Source organism: Fringilla coelebs, assembly GCF_963513975.1.
Source record: "Fringilla coelebs genome assembly, chromosome: 22".
In the NCBI taxonomy this organism is placed as follows: domain Eukaryota; kingdom Metazoa; phylum Chordata; class Aves; order Passeriformes; family Fringillidae; genus Fringilla; species Fringilla coelebs.
The window spans coordinates 8040534-8065274 of NC_140048.1; the positions used below are offsets into that span (position 1 = coordinate 8040534).

At 41.4% G+C, this 24741-nt stretch overlaps 2 protein-coding genes across 2 annotated transcripts in view; one reads left to right on the forward strand and one right to left on the reverse strand.

The window, feature by feature from the left end:
* Nucleotides 1-359: 359 nt before the first annotated feature.
* Nucleotides 360-4619, forward strand: FAAP20 (FA core complex associated protein 20; the record flags this gene model as incomplete). Its single annotated transcript, XM_084220398.1, has 5 exons — nucleotides 360-510; nucleotides 672-1164; nucleotides 2211-2358; nucleotides 3024-3649; nucleotides 4206-4619. The coding sequence occupies 5 exons, from the start codon at nucleotides 360-362 to the stop codon at nucleotides 4276-4278; spliced, it is 1491 nt and encodes a 496-aa protein (XP_084076524.1). The 3' UTR covers nucleotides 4279-4619.
* A 2126-nt stretch (nucleotides 4620-6745) lies between these two features.
* The window catches only part of PRKCZ (protein kinase C zeta), a 40324-nt gene continuing 22328 nt past the window's right edge, over nucleotides 6746-24741 (reverse strand). The window contains exons 7-19 of the mRNA XM_084220252.1: nucleotides 24362-24493; nucleotides 23182-23263; nucleotides 22880-22932; nucleotides 20699-20887; nucleotides 18192-18289; nucleotides 15189-15275; nucleotides 14442-14577; nucleotides 13889-13976; nucleotides 13060-13179; nucleotides 12373-12452; nucleotides 11783-11872; nucleotides 8795-8910; nucleotides 6746-7997 (exon numbers count right to left, since the gene is read on the reverse strand). Of these exons, the coding sequence (XP_084076378.1) occupies nucleotides 7910-7997; nucleotides 8795-8910; nucleotides 11783-11872; nucleotides 12373-12452; nucleotides 13060-13179; nucleotides 13889-13976; nucleotides 14442-14577; nucleotides 15189-15275; nucleotides 18192-18289; nucleotides 20699-20887; nucleotides 22880-22932; nucleotides 23182-23263; nucleotides 24362-24493 (1359 nt within the window). The 3' untranslated portion in view covers nucleotides 6746-7909. The remainder of the gene's footprint in view (nucleotides 7998-8794; nucleotides 8911-11782; nucleotides 11873-12372; nucleotides 12453-13059; nucleotides 13180-13888; nucleotides 13977-14441; nucleotides 14578-15188; nucleotides 15276-18191; nucleotides 18290-20698; nucleotides 20888-22879; nucleotides 22933-23181; nucleotides 23264-24361; nucleotides 24494-24741) is intronic.

Sequence of the window (24741 nt, forward strand, 5' to 3'; positions counted from 1 at the left end):
CTGATGCTTCCTTTCTACTCTGAAAAATCCAAGGATGGAGCAGTCCACTGACATCCAGGAACACATAAATGCACTTACAGAAAAAGAATGTGGACTTCAGCTCCTGTTTTACCAATAATAAATTGGTTTAATGCAAAGAGTCTTGCGTGCTGGCGCTCCCTCACAAACAACTGTTAGCAAACTGGATTTATTTCCTTGCACAGTTATTTGTTCCTTGCATCAATTGTTAAGAGTTTAAACAGCAGAGTTACTTTCTGGTCCTTTCATGTACTAATGGAGGATGAAGTGTCTGTCACCATTCCTCTGGGGTCTGTTTTTGAGACGGCTGCAGGCTGGGGAGTGTTTAAACCCTCTCTAGCATGGCAACATTCCGGCCAAAAACGTCAAATCGCATCACTTCAAATTCTTCTCTAAAAGCGAAATTAGGTCGGAGGCGCTCTCCCAGTCCATGTTATTTTTCTGGAAGAACAGCCTTTGGGTTTGACCCCGCGCAGCAGCTCCAGACCCAGGGCGAGACAGGCCAGGCCCCACCCGCCGCCATCTTGTCCCCCTCAGCCACGGGGACCACCCAGCACAGCCCCTGACCCTGCCCTTCCCGACACACCAAAACCCTATAAAAACATCAAGTTTGAGGGTAAAAGCAACATCAAAAAGGGCTTTTTTTGAGACAGACCAGCCCCCGGCGGCTCAGGGGTGCAGGGGCTGGGGAACGCCGGGCGCCCCTCAGGACGCCCTCAGAGCCGCTCGCTCTCTCCCGCCACCCCCGCGCCGTGAGGGCGGCTCTGAGGGCGGCTCTGAGGGCGGCTCTGAGGGCGGCTCTGAGGGCGGCTCTGAGGGCGGCTCTGAGGGCGGCTCTGAGGGCGGCTCTGAGGGCGGCTCTGAGGGCGGCTCTGAGGGCGGCTCTGAGGGCGGAGAGTCGCAGCCCCGGCAGCGCGCCCGGGGCAGGAGGAGGAGGAGGAAGAGAAGGAGGAGGAGGAGGAGGAAGCCTTGGCCGCCCTCACTCCCCGCCCTCCTGCGGCCGCCAGCGCCGTCCCCCGGCGAGGCGCGGGGAGCCTCCGCCATGTGTGAGGAAGGAGCCGCCAAGCTGCGCCTGAAGCCCCGGACGGCGCCGCCCGCCCGCGGCCGGGAGCGCAGCCCCTGCCCCGAGCCCCCGCCGCGGCCCCAGTGAGTCGGGACCGGGGGGATCCGATCGGTCCTGGGGGACCCAATGGGCTCCGGGGGGATCGGAGCGGCTTCGGAGGCCGGGGTGCAGAGCCCCGGCGACTCGCGGCGTTTCGCGGTCAGATCTGTGTCTGTTAACGCTATTTCATTAAACACCGCCCTTAGCGCCTTCAAAAAATAGAGGTAAAACTGCAGGATAGAGCACAGCCTGCCCCCCGCCTTCCGAACAGCACTGGCAAGGCCAGGGCCTGAGAAACGTTAATATATGAAAACTCAGTTTTCTTTCTTCCAGAATACGGCTCACAGGAGCGCAGAAGTAGTTTTTGTTTTTCCCAGCCCTGGAGTTCGGGAGGACGGAAGGCAGTGAGTGGCTCGGTTTGTGTTCGAGCCCGGGGGCTCAGCCGTGCCCCTTCCACCATGGGCTGTGAGAGGTTGATCACTCTGCTCTTTAAAAGTATGTTGTTTCCAATTTCATCCCTGTACAGCTTCATTCTTGGACAGCGACCCAAGAAAACGCATCAGGGAGAATGCTGGAAATACCACTGTGACATTAACAATCCATCCTTTCCTTGGAATTGTCTTTATACAACATTACCTTTTAGTGCTTATAGTTCCTGGGATCAATTAAATCAAGTTGTTTGGGAAGATAATCAGTAATTTCAAATGGCAGTGTGGGAATGTCCAGACATACATGGAAACTGATACAATTGCCACCCTCAGTGCAAACACTTCCATGATTTCTGTGCTCAGCAGGTGTTAAGTTTGGTATTTGAGAAGATAAAACAGTGGCTGCACTTAACTGCTTCACTTGGAAGTAAAGATAGTGATAGATACCTACTGCTCATTTGTTACAAGCAGAAAGGAAAGCATTTAGACATTAATTTTTTGCTAGCTGCACAAATTACATAAGTCATATAAAGCTGCAAAAAATAGTTTGCAGGCTCAATAATGTCTTTGTGTTCCAGAAAAAAGAGGCAAACTGGTATCAGTGTTAAGAGTATTTTCTTTGTTCTCTCCCACCTTCAAACTATTGGACTGTGTCTTTACAGGGCATCGACTGACAGATGTTCCTGGTTTGAAAAGGAAGAATTAAATGAGTGTGAAAAAACCTGGCTTTTGCTACTGAAAGACATCAGTCAAGATTCAGAGTGCACAAACTGGGACACAGTGCCCAGCTTTCCAGAGTTCTTGGAAAAGGTAGCGTGCTGTATCCTTGTTTTTGCACTTTGTTCCTGCTTCCAATAGCGACAGCCTGCTTAATGGGAAACAACATGAAATAGCTTTTAGAGATGTGGGGTTTCAGCTCTTTAGTCTCTGTGTGCAGGGCTGTGGCTGGGCAAGGTGTGGCAGGGAATATAAGGACAGCTACAAAGAGGCTTTTTTTTTGCAGTACAGCAAATTCTTTCCAACATTTTGCTAGGAAGAAGGAGCCTGTGTAAGGATGCTGATTGCCATAAACACCAGCATCTCCCCAAGGAATGACACTGGAAAAGGCAAGCTGTAATGGAGGGGTTAGTTGCACAGAACCCACCCTGACATCACTCCAGTGGCATCAGGCAAGATCATGACATAAAAATCAGTCTTTATAAAGAACTTTTTTCCCCCCTGAACAGCAGCAGGTTGTTGTTTTCATCCTTAGTCTCTCTGGAACATGAGTACCCCTTGTATCCATTTAGAAATGCTGAGGGAAGACCCATATTCCATCAGCTCCAGGAAGCTCCTGGAGGAGGGACACAAATAAAATGTTCTTTTCCTTCCTGTAGTTCAGCTTTCTCAGTATTTGCAATGTGTCCTCAAAGCCTGGGTGATTTTGCTACATGTGCTTAAGGCATTCTCTGTGTGTGTGTGTGTGTGTATTGTAGAAACAACAGGAAAAGAGTCCAGAACACCAGGAAGTCTTTACAGTCGGAACAAAAGAATTTCACTGGGTATCATTCCCCTCTTTTCACCAAGAAAAATGTCTGAACCCCAAGAATCTGAGCTCCCAGCAGCCAGCACAGAGCCAGAGCAATGAACTACATAAAGGACAGGGCCAAGCAGATAAACTGAGGAGTTCATCATCCACAGCTGAGAAAACCTGCAGGGGAACCAGAACAGATCAAGCCAAAACTGCATCTGGAGCAGACACAAAAGGTGTTTCAGAGCTGGATGTGAGTCCCAAGTCATGTAAACTCCCTGGGCACAGCAGCTCAGCACAGCCCTCGGCGTTGGCACAAAGCCCTGCAGGAGCCCTGGGCCCTCAGCAGCACCACGCAGGGACTGTACAGAACAGCAGGGCAGACAGGAGAGAAAAGGGTGAAGAAAAGCCTCAAATCCAAACACACCAGGGGGAGCTTGCAGCAGGGGAGGCCACAGGGGTGCCTGCAGAGAAGCCTCAGCTCGGGAGTGCTCCTGGGGCTGAGAGCCCCAAGGAGAAGGAGGAAAACCAGAGTGAAGCAGCTTCAACTCTTGACAGTTGTCCAATGTGTCTGATGCAGTTTAGTGGAAGGTAAGTTTGTGTTTTGGTTTTTTTTCATGACTTTCCCATAAATGAACCACAGCAGGTTCTGGATGCATCCTTTATGTACAGAATAACTAAGCAGACAAAACTTCTACTGTAAGGTCCTTTTTAGCTGTCAGAATGACATAGTTTAATCCCATTTACAAGTTGAGTATCTGCTCTACAGTAAGAAATGTTAACACAATTTCATAGTACTTTGGCTGTCAGAGTTGCTGAAAATGTGCTTTTCCACAGGTCCTCTAACCCTGCAAGCTGTTGGGGGCCACTTTCCCTGTTGTTGGGAGGCTGAACAAGGAGACACAACAGTGGCTACATTAATATTTAGACAATTTTGGTGCTTCTGTCAAGAGACTTAGACAGAAAGGCTTAAAATACATCAGGTCTGTGCTACTCAGCTCCAGTTTGAGCAGCACCAACAGCAAGGGTGGGAGGTTTTGGTAGAGGATTTGTGCACAGGACTGACTGCCCCACTAAGGGACCAAACACTTGTGGGAGGGAGTAAAGAACAGTCAGTACAAGGATGAGACTGTTTCTGTGTTTGCAGACTCTCCCAGCTGGACATCGATGGGCACCTTGCCAGGTGCTTGTCTGAAAGTGCAGATGATGTCATGTGGTAAATCCAGAGGAGTGGAGAGCACAGGAACCAGGCCAAGGATGAAGCTTTCTCAAAGGAAAAGGAAAAATGTGTCAAGGAAGCACATCCTTGTCTCTGACCTAAACCAGTAACTCAACAGAAGGATAAGTGCCACCTGCCTGTTTGGTTTGGGTTTTTTTTTTTCTTTTAAAGCCTCTCAAATGCATGTGAAGTAGTTCCAGTTCTGAAAACAGTGCTCTGGGATGTCCCAGAGACCCCCAGGGAAATGAGGCTTGGTACTCCTGAAAAAATGCACTACTGGAAATCCCTCAAGCTTTGTCTGATGCACCAGAGTTCTGAACCTCCCAGGACAGAAGAAAGCAGCTGAGCAAAAGACAACTGTTACTTGCTGTAATCCAAAAATTTACTGTCGTTTTTTTTCTAAACAGATAAACTATGAAAATAAACTCAGTTTAAAAGTAATCTGAATTTGGCAATTTTTGTTAATAGCTAAGTAAGAAAGTGTAATTGTACAATTGATCCTGGGAGTGTAGCTGTTTAAGAGAAAACAGCCCAGACCAAATAAAGGGTGTGGGGTTTTTATGTTTCTGAAGGAGCCCAGCTAAATTCAAACCTTACAGTGCAGGTTTCTAAGTCAGTATCACTGTTCAACAGGTGATTAATACCACTGGGCTAATTAGGCTGCAGTGTCACAATGCTGAGCTGCAAAGGGAGATTGAACACAGCCAAAAGAGCTGATTTTGGTACCAGCTGCACACAGCCCCCCCAGCCACCACCAGGGCTCAGAGCAGGGAACAGCCCCGAGCCTGCTGGGGCTGGGAGGGGCTCAGCAGCTCAGCTGCTCTTTGGTCACTTCCCAAGAGGAGCAGGGGAACACTTGCTAAGGCTGGGAATGACAATAAATGACATTCAGTGACAGCTCAGTAGCCACAAACCAAGGGATGAGATCACCAACCTGCTCTGGTTTATTTCCCTGTGCCCTGGACCTCAAAACCTGCAGCTGAGCTGGGATTCAGAGACAAAATAAACACAGGGTACAGTATAAAAATCCAGGAGGCTCCTAGAGATTTCATTTACAGTGGGTCTGTTTCAGAGCTTGGACACAGCCCATTTCACTGATAAATAATAACAGTCTATTAACTTTTTCATTAAAGTCTTTAATAGATGTGCAAGAATATAAATGATCTCAGCTGTTATGGATTAGTATACCATCTTCTGCACAATTAAAACTGGTCAGCAAAGATCCCAACTAATTAATTATACAAAACTACAAGAACATATTTACTGTTTTACAATCATTAAATTAGCTAGAATTTTCATTTACTATTTCAAATAAGACAACTATATATCATTACCAGATCCATTTGTAATATATTAGGATTTTTTTCCAAACCACACATTTAATTACATCCTTCATTTTCTTTTATTTATAAAACAAGTACTTTATATAAAAAATTTCCCCTTCATCATGAACAGAACATTATTCAAACACTTGCACATGAGCAACCAAACTTGTACCCAGCAAACTATTTGGCAACACAGCAACATTGTAAATGCCTGTAAATTCTTAAATAAAAATCAAATAGTCTTTACAATGTTTGATTAGCAAAATGTGTCTTTCTATTCTTCCTTCCCTCCCTCCCAAAAATGTTCTGAAACCTGGAAAAAAGGTTAAAAAAAACCCCAACCCACATTTCTAATATTTCCAGTTTCAAGTTCCATGCCCTGGCATGTCAAAGGACAGCTTAACCTGTCACAGTTCCATTCATGAGCTGCCTGCAGTCACTCTGATCACTACTGATTAGCTTTAGTACCAGGGGAGTTCAAAACACTGAACGGGAAATTATTCAGGGAAATAAAATAAGAGGGAAAAGGGGAAAAGGAGCAATTAAAAAATGTCAGATTACATTTAAAAGGTAATGTTGCCTTTAGTAGATAATAAAGTATCTAAAGTCCAGGCATTTGAGGCAAGTACTTTTTACTAGTTAAATTATTTAGTGTTGATTAAAACACATTTTGCTGAATATGAAAAGCTACAGTCCAACAGAGAAACCCACAACTGAAACCTGAATGGGATTCATAGAACTAAACAACCACAGGTCTGCATAATTGTGGCTAAGGAGGGGATACAAAACCTAGATTGTTAATCAATGATTAATTGACTATTTCAAACAATGTTTTGGCAGTCTGGTCCTAGCACCTCATGACTTGGATGTGAATCCCAAAGATGTCATGTTCAGCACCTAATGCAATGCTGTACCCTGAGAAAACCATAGGTTAATGTAAAGAAAGTGAAAGTGTCACAATTTCTCCTGTGTTTTACACCCAATCAGGTGAGATGCCAGCACAGGGTTTTTGTTTTCCCTTCCCCCAGCAGCCCTGGAGCCCAGCTCGAGGCAGCAGAGCTGAGCCCGGGGGCTCTGCCAGCTCCCGAGTCCTCCCCTGCCCCTGGCTCCCCTGGCACCCCCCAGCTCCCACCAGAAGGGATTCCACAGTTGTCTTTTGCTTCTTCCAATTTCTTAGGTATTTGTTTTTCTGCCATTAAAAGAATTGTACTGCTTTGATGCAAATCATTTCGCTGAAAGATCCCATTCTCTGCTGCAGAATGATTAGTTATTAATGCACACTGAGCAACTGTAAGCAGTTTATCATAAGCAGGAGGTGTGCTTTATCAGGAAAGTGGATTTTATCTTATGGTTATTCTAGATTTACTACTTTAAGGCTATGCTTTACTATGCTTTTGCACTACATCTGAATATTTGTATTGTTGATAAAAATACTTTTCAAAAATCTAATATACAACACAATATCATTGTAGGTGTAGGCACTGCTTAAGTATGTTTAGAAATCCTTTGTGTGCAAATTTAGTTTTCTTCAATCTCTACATTTTGGTAAATTTGGAGTTTAAGACAACAGATTCTGTAATTGATACCGTAAATTCTAATTTGGAATTAATCTCACTGAGTCCCTCTGCATTCCAAATTCTGTAAAAATGCAACTAAACATCAGGCTGCAGCTGTGAACTGTATGTTTCAGATGGAATTTTACTTAATATTAACAAGCAGAACTTACCAGGTGTAAGAACGTCCCAAATATGCAATAATCCTTCAATGCAGTTTATCCATTTAGGCACTTAAATCTTGTACCCAAATTTATGTTTTGATTGCTAATAAAACACAACTCCTTTTAAATATATCTGAGATGTTTAGACAGGTACCACTTGTGAAAAAAGGCATCAAAAATAAGCTTCAACACCACTGTAATATATTTTATTCTTCAGGATGTTACACTGTAATACTCTTCAACTGGGAGCTCATTGCATCAAATGTTTGTAGAAAGTGTGTGGATCTCAAAGTTTCTCGTGATCTCCTTTTGCAGGGATGCAATGAACGTTTCAATCCTTCATGAAACAGGCACAAAATGCAAATTCCTTCATTAATGAAGCCAGTTGTGTCAGTGCCCAGAACTTAAGAATCACTAAGTGGCAGAGGACACCCACCAAAATCATAATTTTCTTCTTTGATTTTCAGCAGCAAATTTGTTTTTAGATCATTGGTCTCCATCCAAAGTGACCAGTCCCCAGCCTCGCATGCATATACTGTAGTTAAGGATAAATTAATGTCATTCACACTGTCCCCAACGAGGTCATTCCTTCATACTGTTTCTTCTGTTGACAGCAACAATGGATTAATATATTCAAATCCTTCAAATTCTGACTGATCTATTCGCTTTATTATATCTCTGAAAAACAAATGAGAGCAGTGTTTAGTTTATCAGAACACTGGGCAGTCTTCTGTCATATAATAAGTTATTCAAGATACAAAGAATTTCAAATTTACTGTAATGTGAGTTCTAATGGCAAGTACATAGTTGTGGGAAACAGTAAAGGTAAGAAGATTTCTAGAAGGAAGACAATAAAAGGTTTTAAGCTTAATAATGGTGTATTGTTAATAGAAAGAAGACAAGCAAACATTGTGAAGCAGGTGTACATGTAATTTGCTAAAACAACTGTCTGTAAGCAATATGCTATTGGCTAAAACGTTTTTAAGATGCTCTGTAACAAAGTCTCAAGCTGCACCAAGGGAAATATAGGTTGGATATTAGGCAAAAGTTTTTTACAGAAAGAGTGATAAAGTGCTGGAATGGCTGCTCAGGGAGGCGCTGCAGTCCCCATCCCTGGGTGTGTTTAACAAAGCCTGGATGTGGCTCTGGGTGCCAGGGCTGAGTTGAGGGGTTGGGGCTGGGTTGGACTCCATGGCCTTTAAGGTCTCTTCCAACCTGGGGATTCTGTGAATTCTGTGAAAGAAATATTTGGCTGCTGCTGGCTGTACATGAGCTTTTGCCATCTTCCTACTCTCTCAACCATGTAATGAGGCTGATGCTGCAATAAAAGCTCAAGGAACGTACCCCAGCAGTCCCATCCCCTTTGTGAAAAGAAAAAACCAACCACACCAACACACACAGCCTCTTAGTGATTTCCAGCTAATCTCTGCATGAATTCCTAGCTCTGCAGCTGGACTGGGGCAGAGAGCACATACTCATCATCTGGGGTGAGCTGCACGGGCTCGCTGGTGAACTGCGTGTCGAAGTTGTCCAAGCCGTAATCGTCCGTGATCTGCGGCTGGAACGGGGGCGTCGTCTGCTTCTTCTCCAGCTACCCAAAACGTGGGGCAAAGGACAAAGTTACAGAGTGCAAGAGTTACAGCATCCCTCAGCAAACTCAAATCCAACTGCTGGAAATGCTATTGCAAAGGAACATTAAAATACCAAGTAGCATGCCCTACAAGCCAGGCAACAGCCAGCAATACAGTTACTGCTCTGCATTTTAAAACAGAAATCCACAAATAATTCAGCCTTTTAGGTTTTCTCTAAATTGGTAGATTAGATTCAGGACTGATAAATTCCCACAGTGCTGCAATACAGCAGTTAGCACAATATATTTACTTTTGTTCCTGAGATATCGACCTACTTTTCTTCCTCATTTGTGTGCAATCTGTCACATAGTCCAATTCATAGTAGCACAGACACAAACATTCTAATTTTAACATTTATATTCAGGCAAAAAACTATCTAGGCTACAAATCTCCATAACCTAACTTAGGACAGGTAACTGATGAGAGTGAGCAGTAGTTACCACTGACCAAAATGATCACTTGTATTACCAACATCAGATAAAAACCTGATTTCAAGGCCAGGATCACTCATGATGCTTGGTACAGAGCAAAAAAACCAGAATAAATCCCAGAGAAATCTTGGATTTCACGTTTCAGACAAGAGCACAGGAAGTGGAGATATGAGGAAATTGTGAGACTGTCACAGGGTGGCATTAACACATCAACATCCCATTGATGATCAGGTCTGGGAAAGCACCATGAAATCAAACTCGTGAGGAAGAAATAACCAGCTCCTCCCAAACAAGAATGGCAATGTGAAGGAATCAGCAAAATGAATATTTAAAAACTGAAGCAGGGTGGCAGGACTGTCCCTGTGAGCTGTTGCTACACACTCATATCCAACAGCCAGGCTTTATTCCACAAGGGGTTAAACATCAGACTTCCTCCTTTGTTATACTCAGTACAGCACAAAAGCCCTCTTAAATCAGCCATAGAGAGAACTTGCAGCCTTTAACTTGAGCAAATGAATGAAAAAACAGGTGGTGCAGCTCTAGAAAATCCCTCACTGCAAACAGGAGCTGTGGCTTTGGAGTTTGTACTCCAGCATAGAATGGTTCAACACCATGAACAGGCACTGAGATAAGAATAGACTGAATATCCACAACAATCCAAAAAAGAACTGCCCTGGATGCTGCTGAGCCATCCTACACCAGAGTGAGCAATCTCAAGTGCTCTGGGCTGTGCCACACACTTTGGATGACTAACACCAGGAAAAATGTTCCTGGGCTCTGTGCTCTCTTTCCCTGGATTTATTTTTCCATTTAGCTCAAGCTCCACACAGAACAAGTTTTAAAGTCAGTGTTAGACTCGTTTCCTTATGTACAACTTGAAAAGATTTGGAAAAGCTTTTAAGTCCAAATGTTTTCTTTGAAATGCAGGTGGTGAGTAGGAGATTCTAATAACTAAAAAAGCTTTCCAAGTATTTTCTCATTTTTTCCTGAGTACATTTGCCAAAACTTATTAGAAATTTAACTTCAAATTTCTCTGACGTTCATCCTCCTGAGCAGTATTGTTCATTTTTTTAAAATAGGGATTTAATATTAAAGCTTTCAGCCATAAAATATGTTAGAAAATGTAAAAATTCAATCAGCATAAATATTGACCAAGAAGTACCAATTTCGATGAAGAGTTTTTTTCTACAAATAAACAAAATACAAATCCAACAGTTGTCTTTTTCCCTCTCTCTCAAAAAACTGCAAAGCAGAACAAACTGCAGGACATGATGCTCTGCTCCAACCCCCAGGTGAGCTGACTGGGGCACCACAAGATAGCAAAAAAACCTCAAACCAAATAAAAAAAACCAAAAAAAAACCCTCCACTAAGGTTGAAGAGAGAACTCCAAGCAAGGGATGTCTGACAAAATTAAGGACAGCCCTCATTACTGGGATAAATTTGTAAACATCAGGTCTCTTAAAGCACCAATTCCTTCTGCACTGTGCTCTCTGAAGAATGTTACAATGAAATTCAGAGCAGCAGCTTCAAAGGGAAAATGAAACTGTGCAGCTTTCTCTCATCTGAACTCTTTCATGTGAGTGCTGCCTCTTCCTACACTTCCTGCAGCCTTCCCAGACTATGGAAATACTACAGACACACTTTGCAATTGTTAACTACCTATTAAAAATGTAATGCTGCCAGGGAGGCGCTCCAGACTTTACAGCTTCATTGCTCAAATGTCAATAAATGTTATTATGGCATTTCTGGGATGGTTTCTGCACTGGAGACAGAAGGTAACACAATTACCAAGTAGCAGAATATTTAAAAACCAGTGTCAATAACCGTTCTAATGGCATTTCTGGGATGGTTCTGCACTGAGGACAGAAGGTAACACAATTACCAAGCAGCAGAAGATTTAAAAACCCAATTTTGATACAATATTTGCTTGCAAACCCACTGAAATGCAAGTCATCTTCTTCACCATGAACCAAAAACCTCCCTCAACCCCAGCAGTACTAAAGAAAATCTGCAAACTGTAATCAGAGCCCCTTTATAAAGAACCCCACTGCTCTCCTGCCACATCCCTAACAAAGGGGACTGATCCTGCTCACTCCTCCTCAGGTCACTAAACCCTGACACCCACCTCAATAATCCTGCTTATTTTAGGAGTCACAGAATTGGTAAATTCAGCTGGGTTTTGATGTACTAGGACCACTACTTTGACATTTCTAGAATTCATTTTCCCTGTTTGTAACAGGTTTGTTCATATGCACACAATTAATAAATTAATGAATGGTTCCTCTGGAACACCCAGAAACACAAGGAGGGATTTTTACCAGGTCCCAGTCTATGCACACAATTAATAAATTAATGAATGGTTCCTCTGGAACACCCAGAAACACAAGGAGGGATTTTTACCAGGTCCCAGTCGATGCTGCGGAAAAACGTGTGAGACTTGATATCAGCAAATCCTGTCTGGGGCTGGCAGCCAAGCCTTTCTTTGGGATCCTGTGCAAAACACAGACACTGGAATTACACACTGCAAGCCACTTCCAGCCCACGTTTGCCAAAAGCCCACAGAGATGACTCCAGCATTCCCATGACTGTGCAAACTCTGCTGGGATAAACACACTGTGGCTAGCAAAGAATGCTTCATCTCTTTTTTTTTTTTTAATAAAATTTGAAACTTAATTTAAAAATTATCTTTTACAACTTCTTAAAATAATTCATATCCATCAGCTTAATTAAATAAGTAACAAGTATTAGAGAAAGAGTTTATAAACAAAGCTACAGTTATTTTTTTAAAGCCTTCACCTAGCTAACAGCAAGCCTATGCTGTGGAATTCCCTCAGCAATTTGGAGACTAAGTGAGGTTTGTAACATAGAGGATACCAAGGTTTTATAGATTTCCTTAACAGTAAGCAGATTAACTTCTTAACTGTATCACTTTCAACAGGAAGCTCTGACTTCCAGCTTTCAGATGCTAAAAATAAGAGAATGTTATTTACCTTGTTTAAAAATCCTTTTAACACATGGGAAGCCTTGACAGAAAGAAACCTTGGAATCCGGATTGGCTTCTCCAGAATAACTGTGACAGGTTTAAAAACAGCAATATTGGGGTTTGGTTTGTGACACTGACATGAATTCAATACAAACATTTATTATTTCAGTATGGTACCAATTAGAAAATGGAAGATAAAGTAATTTTTTTGAATCATGCAAACAAAAGGAGCTACAGGAATTCAAGCATAAATCATCATAAATGTTGACCAAGAAGTACCAATTTTGATGAAGAGTTTTTTCTACAAATAAACAAAATAAAAATCCAACAGTTGTCCTTTTTCCCTCTCTCAAAAAACTGCAAAGCAGAACAAACAAAGGCATTGTTCTATTGACATTACAAGATTTCCTGAGGGACATGTTACCTTCATTACCTTTTGCTATTATTTGTAGTGTAAACAGAAAATAAAAGTTTCACTCCTCACTATAGGGCAAATTTGAAACAGAAATTGATTTTCTATCAGGCCCTTCAAGAAGAACATGACAGGTTCTGTTACAGAACTGCTCTAGAACAGTTTTGCAATGGAGTTGGCAGCACTGTTGGTAACAGTGGGAAAGGAAACCCCAGCTCTGCCCTGCAAAGTGCCCATCTGGGCTGTCCCCCCCAGAAGCATCCCCAAAGGCCAGGGCTGTACCTTGGAAGAGGTAATCTTCAGTGTTCATGTCTGGATTGTCAGTGATGATGTCGAACGGGGACCTCCCCGCCATCATCTCGAACATCAGCACGCCCAGGGCCCACCAGTCCACACTGAACCCTGCAGGACACACAGACACTTCTCAAACAGCACTCCTTGGAAATGCAGCTTCTCCCTCCCACAAAGCCTGGTTTTAGCACTGTGTCCTGCTTTAGGGCAAAGCTGGGAGAGAACCTCCAAGGGGTTCCTCTGGAAAGCAGATTCAAGCAGCCCCTCCCTCAACCGGTTCATGAAAATATTTCCTTGGAGAAAAATGGAAACTGATTTCTATATCTGGGCTAAAATTCTAAATTTCTGGGCTAAAATTCTACATTTCTGGGCTAGACAGGCAAATGGACATCATAAAATGCCCATTGAAATAATTTCTGGGCTAAACAGACAAATGGGGATATGAGCATCATAAAGTCACCCCGGGAGATGCTGAGACCCCTGCCATGATTTCCACCAGCCCTGGGTGAGTCTGAGCTTTCTCACCTGGGATGACAGATGTAGGGGAACTGTCTACAGGCAGCAAAGCTGCAGTTTAAATGTTTTCCTATAGTATCATTTAATAAATATTTTTCAGGCCAACTATGATTTAAAAGAAGCTGAAATGAGTGATAGGAAGAGAAAAAAACCCTTTACTTCAGGAAAAAATTTAAACTGCACAACAAGCACTCAAGTTTTATTATATATTAACACAGAAATGTGCAAGTCAAACAATTAATTATATTTGAAGCCAGCTGCAGCTCTATTTATTGTAACTAGAGCTTGTTTAGTTATGCCTTACCATATTCTTCTCCTCTGAGGATCTCTGGTGCAATGTAATTTGGTGTCCCACAGAAAGTGCTTGTAGTGTCACCTGGGCCCAAACCTTCCTACATGCAGAAATCATTTCATAAATTAAAACCTGACCTCCTTTTCTGGGTATTTCCTTTAATTAGACTTAAAACCCCGAGTTACTCAGGGAGTTTAAAGAGCTTCCTTTCACAAAATAAATACTCATAATGCTCAAAATGGCCTAGGACTCCACAGCTCCTCTTCAGCAAAGTTGACTTAAACTGAGTTACAACATGTATGTAAGAATATTTTGCTTACAGATACATTTAAAAAAATCAGTTAAACAATTTGGAAGTCCTTCTCAAATACAGATGTTGAGGAAAAAACCCTTCTATTACAATTCAGTTCCAAACGTGGTTCTATTCCAAAAAAAGTTAAGATTTTTAAAATAAAATTCCAATTCCACAACCAGATTCTGGGATCAGTAACACTGGTGTTGATATAAAAATGAATTTTCTTAGTGTTCTCCAAGAGTGACAGGAGAAAGGTCAGGAAAATCCTACCTTGCACATGCCATAATCTGTTAATTTGATATGACCCTCTGCATCTAAGAGAACATTGTCCAGTTTTAAATCTCTGTAGATGATGCCTCTTTCATGTAGGAAGTTTAGAGCAATACAAATTTCAGCAGCATAAAACCTGAAATTAAAAAGGAGGAAGTTCATATTAGCATTAAGATAGTAGAACAGCTGGTGCAATTTAAATATCTGTTCTTAAACCATCATTTTATAGCCACCTTCTATGCATCAATAGCATAAAAAACCCAAGCTACATTTACTGATAATGACACTGACCTCTTATAAAACCATTCCCTATGTAAAATTAGATTTTTTTTTTATTCTACTAATTAAGAAAATATTTATTCATTATTCCACAGATTTTTTTTCTGAAAATTCCACATGGCAAGATGGAAAATGTTTATTTTCCTCTTGCTCAGAGTGACAGTGAGCCTTTGTGTAGTACAGGGCCATGCAAACTGCATTTTTAATCTTCTCCCACCAACACTGTATTATTTCAACATCACAGCAAATGAGGTAGAATATTACATGTTCCATCAACAGATCAAAGAGGCAGCACCCAAATCTGAAGCAATAATGAGGAGTAAATTGGAATAACTGCTCCTGCTGATGAACTGCTTGCTCTCTAAAAATAAAATTTCCATTTCTTCCCAGGCAGGACATGCTCAACTTAAGGACCCAAGTGCAGAGAGCAGCAGAGCAGCAGCAACAGGGCCCTGAGGCAGGACATACCTTGCATGTTCCTCAGGGAGTTTCCTCTGCCGTTGCATATGGAACATGAGGTCCCCCCCATTCACATACTCTATGACCAGGAACAATCTGAAATTACAGAACACAATTCATGCATCCCAAGGAAGCTCTTCAGAAATACTGGTTTTATTCTTCCCATCTGAACCAGTTTCATTTCTACTCTTGATTCAGACTTCTAGATTTCTTACAAACACAAAGCTATTTAAGAGGGGAAAAAAAGAGAGTACTTATTTTATGTATATGATGTAGGAATACTCCCTTTATTTAAATGCTGCCACTTTTATCTGTATAAATAGATTAATTAATTATAATTAATGATTATATTCATTTATAATTATATGGATTAAACAAGTGTGACACTGTACACAACACAGGCACCAGATGGAAGCTCTGGGCTCACTTGTTCCTCTGGAGAATCAATGTTTGAACCAGGCTGCTCCAAAGCAGAGAAAGGTCAGCAGGGGACAGAGATCCAGGTGGAGCTGGGCAGATAGAAGGATTCTGTTCCAGTCTGCAGGAAAGCTTTCATCCTCGGGAAAATATGATCCAGACAATGCTGCCAAGGTCAGAGAGAGCTCAGGACAGCAACAGAGCTGCTGGGGCAGGTTGGGCTGGCCCAGGGAGCAGCATTTCCTTGTACACCTCATTTTCCATGAGCTGAAAGCTCCTTTCCACACATCCACACACTGGAAATCATTCCCTTTGGAGAACACATGCTCCAGTCTCTCAGATCACTCTAGCTGGTGATTTTAGTGTTCTTTGGAAAAGGATTCTTCATTTGAAACACTTAAAAAGTGTTAAAACTTAAACCAGGAAAATCTATTGGACAAAATCCAGCTGGCAGGACTCTGAGTGGCCTCCCCACAAGAAGATAAATGCTAAACTGAAATTAAATAAGCAGCAAACAAAACACATAACAATGCCTTGAGTATTTCATTACAGCACTCCTGGTGTTTTTTGCTTCCAGCTTTCCCATCCTATTTAGAAGTCCCCAATGTTTTATCACCATTCAGAACTTGAAATTGCAAGTTCCTTGCCAAGTCATATTCAAGAGTGTCAGCAGTGGCAGGCCTTGCTGGGATTAGAAGGATTTACTGAAACACCACCAGGTTTGCAGGATGGAGGTTTCAGGCTGTTGGAAGACACTGATCTGGCAGTTCTGGGCAAGTCCAGGGCAGATATTTTATTACAATAATGAAACAAGCATCATCAGTATCTGAAACAATGCACAGCTACATACAGCATCAATTAGCCTCACATTCAGCTCCACATTTGTGTTAAAAACTTATTTAAACTAAATTCAAGAGAAAGAACATTTTTTGCAGCTTTCTCCCCATCAGTACCCTTGTCACAACCTGTTTTATTACAGCTCATTTTCTTTGGGCCACTTAACACAATCTGATGTTGATGAATTTATTCACTTGGAATCAGTTTTGTGCTTTTCCTGCTTGATGTAAATGAGGTCATAATTATGATTTTATAACATTACAGCTATAATCAAATTGTGAATTCATGACATTATGGTTATATCCATGGCAAATGGCTGAAGTTCCCAACAAAAAAACTAGAGTTTCACTGCAAGAAGCAGCTGGGCTGGAAAAGCAGGACTCATAAAGATACACCAGGAATTCAGAAAGCTTTGATTATGTTCAGCATGGTTTTTTTTTTTTTTTTCCAATTTCTGCTCCTCAGCTCTGTCAGTGTAGCTGCCAAAGAGGGATGCACAGGATCCTGCTGCTGACTCAGCCTTTTCCTGGGTTTCAGCAGTTAAAGAACTCTCCTTCTCGATTCCTCACCCTGCCTGACCACATGAATTTTTATATCAGGTGTACAATTCTACTTTGTGTTTGGTGAGAAAGTCTTTGGGAATGTTGGTTTAACTTAAGAGCCTTCCCCAACAGTTTCTCATATTTTTTCTGATGAGTTTGTTTTGGTCAAATCCTCAGTCAGTGACCTCTGGAGATCATTCTTTATTTCTTTTCCCCTGCTTCCAAACACTCCTTGCTCCATGTACCTTCAGAACACTGATCCTTTCCCTCCTCCATCTCTGTTTTTCCTGCTAGGAAGATTTCCTCTGCTCTAACCATTAGGGAGGTGAAATTTTGGGGACTGAAGAAAAGGTAAAGTGCATGGCTTTGTATTTTAACACTTGACAGTACACATTGCAAAAAACAAGGGATTATTCTTAAGGATATATGACTCTATAATCCATGAAAACTTTAAAACTTTGCACAATTGGATAGAATGACAATTTTCTGATTATGACAGACATGGCATGAGGCATTATAAAAGTGTAATAGCAAACAGGTGCCTGTGAAAACAAAAATATCCCAAACCACATCCCAGTTCCCCAGGAACATACTCAGGCATGGACATGAAATTTCTTGGTTTTTTCATATTCCAATTGCAAAATAAGCAGCAAATAATCCAGTTTGGATTGTGCACACAGGGACAAAGAATTAGTATTCCTAAATTAGGAGTTAAATAAGCACTTTCTCAAAACCACATACTGTTTTGATATGTGCTGAAGGCTTTTAAGCCTCCTAGGTGACAGTATCACTGTGCAGGTAGGGCTTTATATGATTATTAAAAGGTTATTACTGGGCAGCCCAGCTCTCAGGCTCTTTAGGAACAGTGAACAGCTGAGGACTGATCTGGCTGCTCAGCAGAAGCTGCTGTGAACTGTTGGGAAGCTCTGTGCTCCCCATCTCACAGGGCTGTGCTCAGGAAGGCAGGACAGCTCCTCCTTTCCCTCCAGCTCTCACCCAGAACACCTCACTCTTCTCCACACCCCTGCCTGAGCTGTCCCCCTAGAACTGACTTTGCTGCAGCACTGAATCCCTGACAATGCTGATACTTCCTTCCAAAACTCTCTGGCTGTGTGATGCCCGTGGTTACATTTGCTTTAGAGGAAGAAATTTAGCACAATGATCAAGATTCTCAAGAAAAAAAAAAAGAAAAAAAAGAATTTCAGATCTTTCTTACCGACTTGTTGTTTGAAAGCATGAATGTAAACCAACTAGGAAGGGGTTACTGGATGCCTGTTCAAACACATGTTTCTCTGTCTGTACCCAATCAATATCCTGAAATAGAGTAATTGAACAATCAGAACTCCTGCTGGATAACCACTGGGGGTGTTCCCAGAAAAACACCTGTGAAGATCACAGTGCTGCCTCACACACACAGGTATTGGTACATTGCTCTTCAGAAAGGCAAGGATCCCTGAAAATCTGGAGGAAATTATAAAACATTGTCATTCTGTTATTTATTCAGAAGTTATTTAACCATTTAAGGAAGGCCTGCACAAAATCTAAGCCATTATTAATAAAACACATCTGCAATATTTGATAAACTGCTCACACTGCTGCATGGAAATAAATTCAGTTTTCTGATAAATGATCCCAAGGCTGCTGAAGCAGCTCATGCCAGTAACACAAACAATGGGAATCTCCAGCTTTTAAAAGAATCAAGTGAACTGAACTTCATCTCCTCATCTGAAATTCAAATTTAATTCAATGAAACTACCAAATCCTGCTTAGTTGGTCCAGCCAAAATCATTAAAAGCATCACAGATATCTTTAATCCTTCAACAGGAAGAAGTCCTGAATGCCCAGTGCAAAACCACACCATAAAAACAGTTTGCATGATACTGGCACAGTGCTGCAAAATTCAGAGCTGTGATAACAAAGCTTTTAAGCTTTATTTCATAAAACCACACACAATTTAAACATCACAGACAGCTGGGTTTAGCAGCAGATATTCTCCCTTCGTGCAATGCACTGATCATGTGCCACCCTGCAAACACTCAGGACCCTGCCAATATACCAGAAACTGTAATTGTTCTAAAAATTCCCCATTCTCCACAGATACTCCCAGCTTCCCAGCCAATCTGGAGACAATAAATACAGAAACTGAAATCAGACCTTCCTGTCAGGGATGGATGCTGGCACTGAAGTCTCAGAGGAAACCAAGAACTGTCACCATCCAATTAAATAAATAAACAAATAAAATCGGTTTTGTGTGTGCACCCTTGTGAAGATACATCACCTTGGAGGGGTAAACCTGAGTCCAGATCAAAATCCAGAGGCAAAAATCCAATTCTGAATAAAGCACTAAATATGTCCACTTCTTAGTTTAAGTAAATGAGCTTCTCTTTAAGAGTCTTTAAATTAACTCTTCATTAGTGCCCTTGGCATCAGGATTATACCAGTGCTCCACTTAACAAAACTAAGCTTAGCAAAACTGAACAGAAGCCCAGGTATTTGATCTCCCTCCATCTCACTTCTCTGCCCTAGCAGCCATACCCTGGGAAGCACCAGCTAATTTAAACATGCTGATACTTGCTATGTAATTGATTTTCTTTCTTTGAAGAACACTTCTAAGGTGAAATTTTCATTATTTGCAATATCTCATGCACTCACAGAATTCACTGAATTTCCTATCAATTCCCAGAATTTCATTATACAGCTTATCTTAGAGAAAAGAAAAACCAATTAGCTCTATCTTCTATGTAATTATGAGAACCAGAATTCCAGAAAGCCTTTCCTCATCTACCTCTGCTTCTCAAACAGCTGCACAAATCATTAAACAGGACTTGGCTTTGGCTCCCACCTTCTTGGAAAAACACATGTTAAAAAGGAAAACAGTAAATAAACCACACAACAGCCTCATCTTGGTTGATAAAAAGGAAACATCAAATAAATGAGAGAGCCAAAGGATTTTAGGAGAACTAAGCCCAGCCTCTGGAATAATGACAGAGGTGACAGAGCAACTGATTGAAACTCCCAACACAAAGAACACTTAAAATAGTGGTTTGATGTTTTTTGCACTAACACCCTACTTTCAAAAAAGTGCATTATAGAAAAAAGATGAAAAAACCCTTTCCCCTTTTAATTTTCAATTTTCCCCCCAAACTCATGCATTTGAGATCTTGTATTTAAAAAAAATCTAAAGGATTTTGAAAATAATGGAGAAATGCAGCAGATTTCTGTGGCAGACAAAAACACAGGGATCTAAAATTGCAGTAGCATAATTTTTGTACTCATAGAAGAAATATTTCAGAATACTGAGTCACTTGCACATAGGCTCTGCCAGCATGAGTGTAAGAACAAAGTTTCAGCTCCTTTCCTGAGACACAGACAATGCTTTTGCCTTGGAAAACACATTTGCTTTCTTTCAAAATTAAATGCACAAAATCCACCCCATTTATCTCATCACTTACAGATTAGCACATCCAGGTTGGAATGTTTAATACATGATTTCTACCAAGACCATTTGTAATTGTTAGTTGTTATTAAAATAAGGGACATTTCTGTTAGATTTCATCCTGGTGCTTCATGCAGAGTTGATGACAAACGAGCTCAAAGTCAGAAAAACTTCTCTGCCAGAGAAGCTGTCTGAAACATAAGCTTCTTGCTCAGCTGAATGGTTTTTGTTAAAGCATAGTAAGTTTTTATAGCATGTAAAAGAATGCAATTAACACAGACTTTTACCTCATCATCATGGACCAGTTCTTTTTTCACTACTTTCATAGCATAGATCTGGTCATTCTTTTTTAACCGAACCAGAAGAACTTTGGCATAACTTCCACGGCCAATAACTCTGATTAAATCAAAGTCCTGGAGTCCAAGCCCCTGAGAAATCTTAATTCCATCCATTCCATCAATGACTGGTTTGAGATCCTGTATAAAAAGAAACAGATGCTAGAAACTGAAGACATTTCCATAGCAAGTAACCATTAAAGCAGAGAGATCTTCAGGCACTGGACAGAATTTGCTGACTTTGCTTGGCACTGGCACCCAGGGCTGGATGCTGATGGAACACATTTGTTTAGAAATGGTTGGTTTCCATTGGGTTTGCTCTTACTAAAAGTTACTGGTTTTTCCAAGGCAGTAATTCATCCAACTAATCATTTTCATATTCCCTGCTAGAAAGCAGAAAGCAGTGCCTTGAGAAATGAGGTTTATCCAAACTCCTGAACCTCAGGCCATGTACACTGTATCCTTTGTACAAAGTGAGGAGCATTGTTCATATTCTGACAGATATAGCCCAAATTAATAAAAGCTATCTAAAAATAAGATGAATAAGGAAACACTAATTTGCTAATGAATATACTGTCTTGGTTTCAGTTTAGGCAACAACTGTCTGTGTTCAGCTCATTATAATTTTAATGAAAATTAGGATTTCTAACAGATTCCTGGGAGCACACAGAAGCAGATCTCAATTTCTCAAGTCTGAGAATTTGCAGGAAATATTCTACTATGAAGATTGTTATTTTTAAATTCATTATTTAAAAAAGAGAAATTTTATCACCTTGGCTATTTGCTGGAATTAGATGTGAAAACATGGGACTGAAGATGGAGCAGCTGAACTAGAGGAATGCAGCAGGTACTTGGACTTTCAGGTTTTACCAATCTACCCAAGGCTTTGACACACTTCTGTGGCCTATTTTTATCTGACCTCACACTACTGTACTTGCAGACAGATCAGCATTCTGCAGAACTGTGGAAAGTGTTTATATAAAGAATCTTGATCTAGGATTGACTGCTATTAGAAGAGATTGCTCTAAGCTTAAAGATTCTACACAAAGCTCCCAGAACACCAATTCTGTAGGATACCTTAAATCATTTCAGCTCAAAGGCAAGGTGGGACAATCACAGCAGTGCAGTTCAGGACAGCTGAGCAAACAGCACCTCCCAAATTTCAACACAAACCAGAGCACTGACCACAGCCTAAGTGAGCAATTAAAATTCTCTGATGTGCTTTTAATTTCTACCCTTCCATTTCTGAATTTGAGATAAAAATCTGCAGCTACATGACTGAAAATAAGGCAGTCAGTCACCCAGGAGCAGGAGCTACTCAAGTGTGAAAGGAATGGGAGTGACAAGCATTGTAGTGGAGGCAAAGGAAAAAGGTGCAGCCTTGCTCAGAGGGGAACATCAGAACAACCAGTGTTGTGCAGAGTGCATCCTATTTATTTTAAACATGCCAGAAGCATTCTTAAATGCTCTTTTGAACTGAAGCATATTCAGATTTTTTCAGACTGCTCTAAAGGAACAACATTGTTGATGTGCAGAGATTGAGTCAGATCTTCTACAAAAGACCTGAAAGAAGAGTTTAAGTGTGTGTTATTCTACTTGTGTTTCCACAGGAGCTGTGTAGAAATGCTTGGGTATTATTGATATGAACCCTCTCAGAGAGCTGGGCAGTTAATGGGTCACCAGACTGAACCAAGTTCCACAGCAAGAGCCCGAGGGTGACAAAGGGTGAGCATCCATTAGGGACAGCAGACAAGGCAATGGCAAAGCCATTTGTTGTAAGGACCATAAAAGTCAAACCCTCTGATAAATCACTGTTATTCCAACAAATGGAAGGGAGAAAACAAAAATCCTAAAAGGTATCTTGGATCATGAGTGGAATGACAACAGCTTAACACAGAAGAAATCTGAAAAAAATCCAATAAAAATGCTTTAAAGAAAATTATCAACATTCAGAAAAAAAATCCCAGACTTTTGAAAAGGGCAGCAGAAAGCCCAGAACAAATAAACAGCTATTTTACAAAAAAGTTGAGTGATTAGATTGAATTTGATGACCCCAAAGGTCTTTTCCAACCTAGTTCATTCTGTGATTTGGAGTACATAAACACAAATTGCAAAAATATTTTAAGAACATACCTCAGAGTCATCTTTAATGGTATCATGTTTCCGGTTTGAAGGAATGTAGGGAACTGGAAAAGAAATCAAAGTTATAAAAGCCTTCACTGAAGTAGTTTTAAAAATCAATGAACAGAAAGATGTTTAGTAGCTTATGGCCAGGTTGCTTTAAACATTATTGAATCATATTGACCATTTTATTGACCAGGCTGTTTTAAACATTACTGGACCATACTGACCAGCTGACCATATTTTTCCCTTTTTGTAAACAGGAAGAGGAAAAAATAAGGGCAAGAGGGGTTCTAAAGTAAGAAAGCACTCACTTCCATCAGTGTCCTCTGAAGGGAGATCAGCCTCATCGTTTTTGCCATCTAAGCGAGGTTCCTGGGAAGGCATGACCGAATCCTGCCAAACACAGACAGACAGACAAACCCCACTGGGCATGCAGCCCTGGGAGTGCCCTGCCTGAAACTCCAGGAGATCCTCCCCTCTCCCACAATGAAAATTGGATTTTGGAGACTATGTGTCCAACTATGAACATTTGGTAATGCATGGTAAAACCAGCCTAGCAAAACCTCAATGCTGCATTAGCCATTCTGGGCAGCCACAACAGGGGCTTGGCTGTCTTCTACAAATGAGAGTGGGGTATTATACAGCAAAGTTCAAAATTTTATTCTACTTAAAGACCTCTGAGTGTTTCACATGGAATTACAAGTAAACACTTCAGCATGATGTTACACACCCCATTTACAGCCCTGGCATATTCCTTTCCTGCTTAATAAAAACATGAATTGTTGCTGATTATGCATAAATTAGTGAAGACCACAATAACGGATATTTTGTATTGCATTTGGACCCTGGGCTCATCCCCAAGACAAGCAGGACTATTCCAGGAAGTAGAGCAGCATGAAGAAAGTAATTGGCAAAGAATTGGTAATGTCAAGGCAAGTCACATACAATACCAACAAAGAAAAACACTGGTTTAAGTTTTAAATCACAAAAAATATGATACAACCACCAGTGAAACACAGGAAAGGGCTAAAACTGAGATACACAGATGTTTCAATGTTTTGATGTTTAAAGGGCAGGAAAGACACCAGCATTGGCAATGGACTGAGGGCCATGGAGAGGAAGGGGACAGTCCTGGAGAAACTGAGGTGGCAGGAACAGGAAAGCAATAAGCCTTTCTGAAAAGAGCAATGCAGAAATTATATCAGTGCCTTAGTTCTTAAAACATTCCCACAGGCTAAAAGGAATAACTTCTGAAGTTGTCAACATCTAATGGAGAAGTCAAATTCAAGCTTGAGCACACTGAAGTCACATCACAAGCTTTTTTTCCTCATTTTCTCTCTGCTCACAATCCAAAGGCTTGTCATCCACAGAAACTGAAACCCAAATACCCCCAGGTGTTACAATGCCCCCACTCCATTATTCAGGACACATCTCCCAAGAGCAGCAGAGGCCAGAGTGGCCCCCTCAGGCCTGGCCAGAGCACACACTCACCATATGCCTTTTGCAGGTCAGTGGGACGAGGATGTGACAACGTTTATGGACCAGCAGCTTGCAGTTGATACACTTGTAGCCTTGCCTTGCGAGCCCCCATATCCTTTCACTGCACTGGCCACAGTAAGCTCTCTGCAAGCCACAATGCACATCATCAGTTCCAGGTCAATCCCTGCTGCAAGGGAGCAGCTCTCTAGCAACAAGAGCCCATCCCAGTCACCTAACAGATGTTCAGGAATCATTTCAGAATGTCCAGAATTACACTGAAGGTTACACTTCACACCCAGAATTCAGCTAAATGCAGTTCTTTTTAAATGAATGTTAGGAAAACAAATACCTCAAGCATATGGAACACATTACAGTGTGACATTAGCAAATCA